We start from the raw sequence: 11,210 nt of genomic DNA, 5'->3' as shown, positions 1-11,210 counted from the left end.
AAATAAAACCAGGCAGGACAATTGGATGTTGGTTCAAGTTCATTGATTAGGTATAGCCCTGTGAGCCATTCGGCTCTTGAATCGGGTGCAACCGCAACAAACAAAAAACAAAAACATGAACAAGAAAACATCTTAAAGTAATTATGTGACTATGTGCAAACAGAAAAGCCAAGAAAAAACAGCAAAATATTGCAGAAAACCCACCGTACATCAACGCTGTGCAAAAATCCCAGTGGGATGCAAGTCAAATAACAACTAATTCTAGATTTGAAGCTTACCTACGTGACTTTACCGATAAAACCTAAGAGTAACAACAACAACCACAAGACAACTTAGATTAAGGCCATCAGTCTAACTCTGTACTACCACAAACAAACATGGCCAAACCAAAAAACTTTTCGAAATCACCAAAATAAAGCCATGAAAGCAAATGTAACAGTGATCATAGGAACTGTGACGGAATGTTCACAATAAACGACATAAACAACATGTACCACCAAAATACCCTGCAGCCATAGCTGGCTGTAATATGCGATAAGATTAATATAATTCCGCAGTGTGATTGTATATTTAAAACATCTCTGTGCCTTTTAAACCAGGTGAGGGCATCATTCCTTAGCCGGTCAACGTGTCCTGTGATGTAATATTACGCTGATGCGGCTCTTAAACCCGACGACTGCGTTCAAATCCATCTCGAGTCGCTGTCAAGCTTGGGTATGTAAAGACGAGTAGTTGCAGTGACTTGTCTTTGAGAGAACTTCACGTGTTTATTTGATTTTATTTAATTTTAAACAAAACACGATTTTATTTGAGAGTGCTTTGCTGTGTCGTGCTGTGCATCAAGGGGGGTGGGGCGAGGCACAAATAATCAAACCTTGTAAGTTTAATGCCGTGTCGGACGTGTAAATAAACATTCGATAATTGATGTTTTGTTTAACAATAAAACAGCAATTTGAAGGTATTAAAAAGGCCGCGTGTGGGTGAAGGGAAACGCAAATTAATACGTTGACGACCCACGACTTGAGTTTGTCGGGAGCCTTCGATTTTCCTAGGAGACCGAACCGGCGAAACGCCACCGGTTTCGGTAGCGGAACTAGGCGAGGAGGGGTCAAGTCCCGACGTTGTGTTGTAGGCCCTTGCAGTTGAAGGCCCCCCCAATAAAAATGTTTAAGGTTAATCTCATGCTTTGCCGTGTTTAAAAATATATATATCTCCACGATGACTTACGCGTCATTCACATACCTATCGATCCATACGGTTTACCACGTATTCTTGTACAGATAAATTTAGCTAGCTCCATACGGCGTAAAGACGTTTCAATACGGGCAACATTTTGTATTGTCTATTTGTGTTTCTCCTTTGTGATGGGGCTTTGTAGGATAAACGTTGCGATTTATAAGGGCACGGGGTGGCCAGTAAGGTCTGAATTGATCTGTAATAAGGTAGGGCACTGATAAGGTTCGCATTTAACCATCATGTTTAATACTCCTGCATTGGATGTATGTTTAACTTCGTTCGCACCGTACGTAGCCAACCGTGCTACGATTGTTGGGTATTTCATTACTTACACGATATATTTGCAATGCTGTCTGGTAATTTATGTGCTTTTAACAAGGGCCATTGCCTGAAACGTCGCCGATTATACGTCCCCTCTGAAGGCGGTGTTATTGATGAACGTTGGAGTTTTTGGTGTTTGTGGAAATTGGTTCTTTACAAATATTGTTTTCAAATACGGCGTGTACATAAATGCAGTCGGCATAAGGTATGATTGACAAAACATTCGGAAAAATAATCCCTTAAAACTGTAAACCAAATGCCCATTGATCGAGTCAAAGACACGATGTCTTCTATGGAAAGGGTATTTTGCATAAACAGAGTATATAGCAAGAGTATAGCAAGAGTATTGTTTTATATTAATATTATTTTATTATTTCCCTTTTACGTGACTTTACCGAAAGAACCAAGAATAAGAGTATATCACGTTATGTATTAGCTTAAAACTGCACCTACCAGCGTTAATCATTCCCCAAGGCCGACACAACTTGGGGATGCCTTCATCCAGCAGTCGATTTAGAAAGGGCTGTAATTCATCATTGTTATTCCTAAATATTTGTTTACAGTGTTACCATGACCATCAACCCTCCAGAGATAATTTTGTGTTTTCTTGCTATGCACTGCAAAATATTAATCTTGTACCGCTTCGCTGCACGAATTAAGTGCTGTTGTGGTTATCTGCAGTGTGTCATTGTAATGATCCTGATTTGTGTTTAGTATTGCATTATATTATTTATGGTCTTTATTTTTACGTCCTGATACGTGTTTTCTTGGTCCCATGCATTAAGGTGAGGGATGGGGGATGCCTTTTAAACGCATTTTTTTCACCAATAATAAATATACAAACCAAGTGGAATTCCACGTAAGGTGTTTAATGCAACCAGCCTCAATTGCATATTACAGAAGGCTGATATGGGGGGGGGGGGGGGGAAATCACTGTGTTGTTTAAAAAACATCATATGACAATTTGTTTTTCGCTTTTTCCTTTCATGTTACAGGCGGTTTCATCATAAATTCCAGTGCTGAGATCTTCACAAAATTCCTTTGAAATGCCCATTCAAAGAACCTTCATCAAATGGAGTCAGCCTTTTTATTTCAACCTCCTTGGACACTATGCCGAATGGTCAGCATTTTGCTGTATTTAACAGAACTTTCAAAATGAAATTTTGCCACTGTGTACTGGAGGTGTGAGTTATACTCATTACCCTCCTGAAACTTATTTTCTGGATTTAAAATGCTAATGATTTTGTTTTTCAACTCATTGATTTGAACATATTACAGGCAATTGCAAAGCCAAATAAAATTTTGTAAATCTAAAATATGCTATATATTTATTTGTTGAAATATTTCGCTGATTTTATTATCCCATAATTGAATTGAGACAAAAATAGTAAAAATATTATATAACTCTGACTTTGTAAGCTGTTATTGAACAAGCTACTTTACTAAAATAGCTAGAAAATAAAGTTTGAAATGGAAGCCCAAGACAAGAAAAATGTGGAATCCAAAATTAAGTCATCAAAGGGCAAAAAAGGACGTTTAGAACAAATCAAGGCTATCCAACCTGCTGACGACATAAATCAGAATGATGTTCAGAAAAGCGTCCTGTCTGTGGAAGCACCTGTTGGTACGGAGGACTCTGGCATGGCTTTAAAGGCCTCCCAGTATCAGGTCGATGTAAAAAGAGGACCTGACGACCTCCTTAACAACAACAGTAGCAGCACCATGAGCTTTCCAATCGACAGTGTGGTGCTTGGGTTTGATGCCGTAGAAGATGATGGCAGTGATAGCATGAAGATGGAGGATGAGGAGGAAGAGTCTGGGTTGGCCAGCATTAGTGCCAGCAGCCACAGCCTGGCAAGCATTTGTAGCAGCGCAGACGTGGAGGCCCTGCTTGCGGAGGCGGCCAGCGAGTGCTCGCCTGAAGCTCCTGCAAGCGACGCCACGTCTCGTGCGAACGGTGACCCTGTCGCTGGTGGCGATGGTGCTACTACCTCCGTTGGGCCAGTGGCTGCGAGCGCTGATCTCTCAGGTTAGATCACCTAAACATGTAATTGATGGAAGTGAATTGTGATTATTACATGAAATGTATGTGTATTGTATGTATGCGTAATCACTGCATTGGCTAGGTGGTGCTTTAGTTTAAGTGCTCCAATTAATTTAGAAATGTGTGTTTCAACTTGATTGGGGGTTCACTAAGTCCACAATTTATCGGTGGTCAATTAAACACCACGTTGTAGAATAATTGTGTTGCGGATGGACTATAAGCTTACGTGGAATGTGTAGTTGTGCTTTTTTATTAGCTATATTGCAGATATAGATTTGTAATGAAACCTCTGTGCTGTGGTTTCAATCTTGGCTCTTTGCTGTTTTCATTATACCTTCTATCACTTGGCAAAATTATGTCCAGTTTTAATTTTGTCCACAAATTTTTTCAGACCACACTTAGCTGTATATTGCTATAGACTCCTATGAACACAACCGCACTGTCCACTGCTCTTCTTTCTTGCCACGATCTCATCTGCATTAGTTTTAACGTTATCAAGGTAAATGTTGACACATCCGAGATATTCCTTACAGGAAAAACGGTCATAATTGTCAAAAAAATCCAGTTTCAGCGTGCACCTACCAAATTCCTAAACTCTAACCTGCAAAGAGTGTGCAGAAACTTAAAGTTGTCATTGATCCTGAGCTCCTGATTTCTTCCCACATATCTCAAATCTGGAGGATCTCATATCTTCATCTGCACAACATGTCCTGCATTCACCATTTCCTTATTCCAGCTACATCTGAGACCCTGAATCAATTACACTAACTTCACCCTCCCCAAGTCCTCATTTATAAATTCCCAATTATTTAAAATGCTGCAGCCATGCTCCGGTTCAAAATCCAAACTGGCTCCAAATCCAAATACAAAGATGCATACATTTCAAAATCACACTTCTCCGTCGTAAAAAGGTTCCATGGACTTGTCCCTGCTTACCTCTTCTATTTGACCTTCGTCGTATCCTCCACCTACTCTCTGCTCCAGCAAGCAAGACCTGTCAAAGCCTCCCCGGTCATACTTTTTTCAATGGGACGTTGATCTTCTCTGCTGCCCCCATAGTCTGGAACTTAATTTCCTTCAGCCATCTGTGCTCTTCATTCCTTGCCCTTATTTTCCTCGTCCTAAAAAAAATATCTTTGAAATAAATAAAAGTTCCTCCTCTTGTATCTCCTTAACCCCGATTTGGAATTGATCTCCACAGTATCTTGAGATATGCTTATATTTTGATTATATGAAGCTAAATTGTATTCTAATGCACACTCACGTGTACTGTTTGTATTGACACATAAGGGAGGGTATTCCATTGCGGCTCTTTAGAGACCAGAAGCGAAAAGAGTTGCAATAGATAAATAATCTGTTTCCAACTTAAAAATGAAAAGCACAGCTTTGTTAAGAAGACCTTGGCTTTTATGAATATGTACTCTAACCCTTTATAATATCGGTTAATAAAAGAAATGATTATCGGTAATTAAAGTACTTATAAGTGTTTATGGGTGTGGGTTAGGAGTGTGAAGGTGTTGTTTTTTTAAGGTACAGTCAAGATTGTTGACTAGCCAGTTTTTATAACTCCGTGTTCATCCTTTGTGTAAATCTTTTATTCAACATAAGTTAGTTGCTGTCACGAACTCTTTTTGACCACTTTAGATGAGTGAAGCGTATACATTATTCATGAATCACGCTTTCCGAATGCTCTGCATACATTATGTAAATATTAAATAGCATAGCGTGCGAGCCTCACTTTGTTCAGGTTATTCTCTTCACCTATGAAACCTTTTGTCTCTCTCGTTATCAGGCGCAGCAGTAGCTGGTGGACAACCAAGGCTCGACAACAAAGACTTAAGTTCCAGTGGAAAGGCCCAGCGTGATGATAAAGTAGACGGCAATGTGGAGGCGGCGGCCACGCATCGAGGAAGTGAGATGGAGGGGTGTGGGGTGTCGGCACAGGAGGACACAGGCGGCGCCCTGCAGTGTTTGCTCACTGGACTGAGAGGGGTGACGCAGTCTGCTGCCGACAATTTTGCTCTTCCGCAACGCGTCCACCAGGTAACTCAAGTGCGAAGAAAAACCTTCACATTTGACCCTTGAACTCGTTTTGGCAGAGCAGACGGATCGCTTGGCAAGCAGGCTGCCCATTTGAGCACTGTTGTTTGTTCCACATATAAATCAATAATAGATTTCTTTCTGTAAATTTGAAATGGTTCACAAGATGCATTATTAGTTGAGGCTTTTATTAGCAATGCGTAAATAATTGCTTTATGCGGTTTGGTTAACTGTTCTAGACAAAATGTATTTTTGTGTCCAATGAACAGCACTATTTTGTGCTGTTTATAAGTTACAATTTTAAAACTTTGCACTCACATGATGGTGTATTGATTGTTGTGTTCAGTGTATGGAACATGGTTCAGTTCAGATTAGCATCAAAGCTCTGAGTCACACTTTATGGATTCTGTCCTAAGTTCAGCAGAGGCAAGCTTCTCAACTGTGATTATGTTAGTCTAAACAAGTTGTTGACCAGGTGCCACTAACGTTTTCTTGCAGATCGCTGAAGTTTATGCCCAGAAGCAAGAGTGTATCCTTTATTCGCCATCCTCACTCTACGAAACATTTCCATTCAAGCCATTGTTGGCTTGCCACACTTTGCAGCACATTGAACTCCGTCATCATGTTGACACTCTCCTGCATGTTATGCGGCTAACTGTAGAAGGGCATGACTCTAATAACGGCAAGCCTGTGCAAGCACACAGGCTAAGCATAAAGAAAATAAGCCTCAGGTCAAATGTGCTTATCTCTTGATACGAACATTATGAAATGGAAAGCATATTCAGTGTGCAAAATTCCGGTCTTGTGCCTTATTTATTTTAATTTGCTAAGCGTTAATGCAGCTAGCAGTAATCTTGCTTATGTTGCAAAGAATTACAAATGAATCCTGCTAGAGTAGGAAAATGGACAGAAATGTGAAAACTGTCATGTTTACAGCACATAAGCCAAGACATTAACCATGTATACCTCGGGATGAGTGTGGTTTGATAAAGGTTAGGGCAGTAATTTATTAGTTCTAGTTGAATTTGTATTTATCTTTTACTCTAATTTGATCCAAATTGCATGTCATGAGAAAGCTAATTCATTTGGAGCTCTCAGAGCAGTGCATCGCCCCATGGTAGAGAACGATCCACGGAATGTGATATTACAGAACTACTTCTGAAGTCTCAGTGACCTTTTGTCCATACCAGGGGTCAGAACTTTCTCACCCGCCATACTATCGTAGAGTATTTTTTTCCGCATGGCACTCAAACTGTTCAAAACCAAATGTTACGTGTTTTTTTGTGTATGTGTGTGTGCAATCGTTGGTTACTAAATTGAGAACATCAACTTCATTTGAGAACCCAGTTTAATTACAGGCAACTGTCTAGATTAAAACCCAGGATCTTATCAGTGCTACCTCTGCATTCTGACTATTGAACCACCTGGCAACGTTTGGGTTAATAAAATATAATACATGCAGCCACCGTCTCTCATAAATATCAACTCCGAACACAATTTACAGAAGTACAGCATTTCATATCCTGCAAACGTATCACTTCATTATTTTAATTGACCACTTTTTTTTGGCATTTTCAATTGCACGCTTACCTCCAGATGACTCGCTCCCCTTGAGATTCGATAGAATTTCACGATTTTATGAAAAAAATGTTTTTATCATAGTCATACATTATAATGGTTTACACCATTGGAACCTCATTTGCCAGTAACAACATATGATAATTGTTTTTTTACTGTCAGTTTTGTTGCCAGATAAAAGGGTAAAAAAACAATTATCATTATAATGGTTCTGGAGGCTGCAGGGGTCATGAGTCTTAATTACAACCAAGTAGAAAATAATATATTCTCATGTGATGGGATATTTTTTTCATTAGAATGAGAATCGATTTTAATCACTGAATCTGTGCATCGTTACACCCCGTTACTATGTCCATAGTCGGTATTTTTCACCGGTGTTTGAAAATTCTGCTTTCTCGAGTCTTCGTTTGACGGCTAATTACAGTAGCGACAACATTAACATGAAGAAGCTCCAAAAATGGTCCAGTGCCGCTCCCTGTCTAAAAAGTATGAGGGCAAAATGTGTGTTTTGGCAGGACTAAGCATGACCGTTTGGCTGACTCGGCACACTGTAGTCATCCAAGCTCACGATATCCTTTCCTCTCCGCTTGTGCCAGATTGAGAGCAGCGTGGGCTTGGTTCACAAAATGAAAAGTCGGGCAGAGGGACATTAAGCACTACAGGAGAACACATTCTAATTCATTTTTCTTGGTATTTTGGTCTTTGAGTACCTTACAACCTTTGTTTGAATTGTTCGTAAAATGCTAGACAGTTTGAGATTTAAAGCCTCTGTGAATACATTCTATTTTGGGACATTTTGCAGATTGTAAGTAGGCGAAGGTAGGAAGGTCAGAAAAATATGGGGGGGTGGTGATGGTGGAGAGTTTACATGGGGGAAGGAAAAACAAAATGTAATGCATAAATAATTATTCACTTTCGTGATGGAGAGTAATACGTTTTGTTTACATGCACATTTGGAATTGGGCTGGCCCAGTTCACCCATTGGAAGAGTAAACTTAGCTCGGATTCCCATGGCAGTCTGCCTGTCAAATGTAGCCTGCATTATTTGAGCGGATCAGCTCATTTTGTGAAGGGAGTTGTCCACTTTCAACTTGGCCACTCTTGGAAAATGCTTGTGACTTAATGGGGTCAGTGCAGAAGAGGTGCACGCCGATATAATGGCATCTCTTGCAGAGGTCTACTCTGGCACTTGTATTTAGTTTTTAAAATCAAGGCAGAAAATTACAACAAAAATAGATATTACGTAAAATAAACATGGCGGGGTGGTGTTCAAAATGTACAACAACTTAGAATTGCTTCCCTCTGACCGCAGAGGGAAGGGAGGGGTACATAGTGGGAGTGGACAGAGTGGACAGCCTGCACCTACAGAGCAACACGTTGCAACATGACCGGAGTTGTGTCGAGTTATTCCAGGATCAGCAATGCATGGGTTGGGTCAGCTATTGAATGGTGCGGAGGAAAGACTGCTTCAGCCTCAATTTCAACAAGGGGAGGGATTCAACGATGAGAATGGCGAGAGGAGGATGTTATAAACAGTGGCAGCATGGCAGGAAGGAGAAGAGCAACCTCAAGTGACAGTTCAAGTTGGGGGTATAGAGACAATTATATGGATTATTTAACAGAGGGCATGGAGAGGAGGTGGGATATGAGATGAGGTTGGAGACTGAGGCAGGGGTAAGAAAATACAGAGTCTATAAAACTGAAGGAATTTTCTAATTGACCTCTGATTGGATTAAAATTCCAGTGGAGGAATCTTTCCAGTTTATGCATTGTGTAACGTAGGTAACACTGCTCACCTGCCACGCTCATTAAATTTTTTAAAAATGTCATGTTAGTGCATGGGGGAAAGTGCAGTGCCCCTAGTGTGGGTAAAATATCACTGTTAGGGATCTCAGAAGTAGTTATGTGATATCACCTTCCATGGGTTGTTCTCTAACACAAGGTCAAAATCTTTATTTATCCAGCTATGAAGCTATATATTTCACAGATGTCCATCAATGAATGTACTGTTCTGTGAGTTCTGAACAAATAGTTTCGTGACATGGAATAAATCACACAATTTAATAAACTTGGAGAGAAAAAAAGACAATAAAAATGTATATGTTTGCTTTGCTGCCATCACATATGTTATTTGGTTTGTCTTTTAAAAGAAAGTAGTAAACAACTTGACCATTGATATTTCTGGGTGCTCGTTTGCATATTTGTAAAGTTAAGCAGATATGCAGTGATTCACCAAATCCACGATTCTACAAACTGTCTTGAAATTGGGTTACGATCTTACTCTAGATTTGATTTTTTAAGTTTCATTTTCTGCTTCATTTATATTCCCTGTCTTGTATGTTGTCTTTTACTCTTTCATTTTGCTATTCTAAACAGTAACATTTGCAAACAATGTTTATTTAACGTGTACTTTTAAGCACACGATTATATGCATGTATCACACGTGTAAGAAATTAAGTTTTATCTCTAAAACAATCGTTACATTCCACTTAAGCCAGGACATATCTGACACCTAATTTATTGAGCGGTTATGCTAAAATGTGAGGTCACATGACAGATGGTACCTTCTCAATAATCAGGAGATAAATTATAAAAATAGCATTGCATATTCTCAAATGCATTATTACTCATGCTCGGAAATTCCAGGCCATTAAGTCAATTGCAGTTTATATGTTTTTAAATGCCTAAAATTAACAGAATCAACTCTACATTGATTATAAAAGCAATTAGAAAATAACACTACCCGGGAACAAAAATATTTTTAAAAATGTTACAGTGTTATCACTGCATATGCAGTGGATTCAACATAGAATTAAATCACTGGCAAGATATGTTATGGACAAGCGAGTAAAGCAAACATTTTTGTAATTAATAGATAATAGTTCAAATAAAGCAATTCTCAAATGGGATGTATTTTATTTATCCGGTATTGGTGAATTACTCAAGGCATTATCAACAGAACCATTAACAAGTCCTAGTACCGCCGAGTAATTATGTAGCATGATGTTGGTTTTCTGTGCGCAAGTTTTTGGGTCGACCTGCTGATCTCTGAACACACGGTCACACGAGCCCACATTGTTCTGCAACAGGGTCCCCACCCTCACCCCCGCCCCCACCACAAGCTGTGTCCTTGACCGTTGCTGCGATCAGACGACGAGGCCATTCGATTCATTGAGGCGGAACGTCTGTGGCTGCAGCGTGCGCTGCAAGGGCTGACCACCACGCTCCAATGCTGGGGTAACGAGCGCATCCGACCACCCGCCCTCCCTCGCAAACAATATTGAAACCGTGCCAGTAGCCCACTCTGTAACCCCGATCGTTTGAAATTGCCAATGACTATAAAAATAGCGGTACTCCTGTTGTTATTGCTACTACTACTTCTACGGATACCTTTAAAACCTCTATCGCAACTGCAGTATTGTACTACAATACCCGCTTTTGAAAAACAAAAAAACATTCCTACTGCAAATCCCACTTATGCGATCACCGCTACTATTACCACCAAATACTGCCATGGTTTAACGGTTCGCATACCGTGCGATTGAGTAGAGTGTGAGTACTGCCAACAATTCCAAAGTATCTTGCTAGCATGGAAGAGTAGGCCAAATAACCTTATGTACAGCTTCCTCTCATGGAGCCCCTTCCACTAGCAGTGGTGTGAGCAAGCAGTTGCAGGGCTGTACCTTTACCGTCTACTCGTAACATCCACTTATAACGCTCGTGTCACTTTTACAGTTACCTCTTTCATCAATTATGCCAGTACTACCACTGTGACACTTCCTGGTATTATTGCTGCTGCTGCTAAAACTTCTACCGATACAAGTAATATAGTCCACCCTGCCTTGTTTTCCCGTCAAATCTATTATCCATTGCCATAATCAATATTTTAAAAATAAATTTATCCGCAGATGTATTCTTCATATTGTCCGCATCTTTTTATGGATAAAAAAGGGTCAAGCCGAGGTGGCGGGAACTTCATCCTATCGCTGCT

General features: G+C 40.0%; 1 protein-coding gene across 5 annotated transcripts in view; it reads left to right on the top strand.

The window, feature by feature from the left end:
• Positions 1 to 621: 621 nt before the first annotated feature.
• The window catches only part of CNST (consortin, connexin sorting protein), a 37,578-nt gene continuing 26,989 nt past the window's right edge, over positions 622 to 11,210 (top strand). For 4 of the 5 annotated variants that reach the window (XM_061549950.1, XM_061549948.1, XM_061549949.1 and 1 more), the window contains exons 1-5: positions 622 to 714; positions 2,553 to 3,586; positions 5,394 to 5,644; positions 6,140 to 6,170; positions 10,370 to 10,456. In XM_061549950.1, coding sequence (XP_061405934.1) covers positions 3,028 to 3,586; positions 5,394 to 5,644; positions 6,140 to 6,170; positions 10,370 to 10,456 — 928 coding nt within the window. In that variant the 5' untranslated portion in view covers positions 622 to 714; positions 2,553 to 3,027. Of the gene's footprint in view, positions 715 to 770; positions 878 to 2,552; positions 3,587 to 5,393; positions 5,645 to 6,139; positions 6,171 to 10,369; positions 10,457 to 11,210 lie in introns of those variants that run through there. The other variant, XM_061549947.1, reaches the window with a different exon arrangement.

This window comes from Lethenteron reissneri, chromosome 11 (assembly GCF_015708825.2).
Source record: "Lethenteron reissneri isolate LAM-NWPU_2019-01 chromosome 11, ASM1570882v1, whole genome shotgun sequence".
Classification (NCBI taxonomy): domain Eukaryota; kingdom Metazoa; phylum Chordata; class Hyperoartia; order Petromyzontiformes; family Petromyzontidae; genus Lethenteron; species Lethenteron reissneri.
Note: the sequence above shows the minus strand (reverse complement) of the source record. Positions and strands in the feature narration are given on the sequence as shown.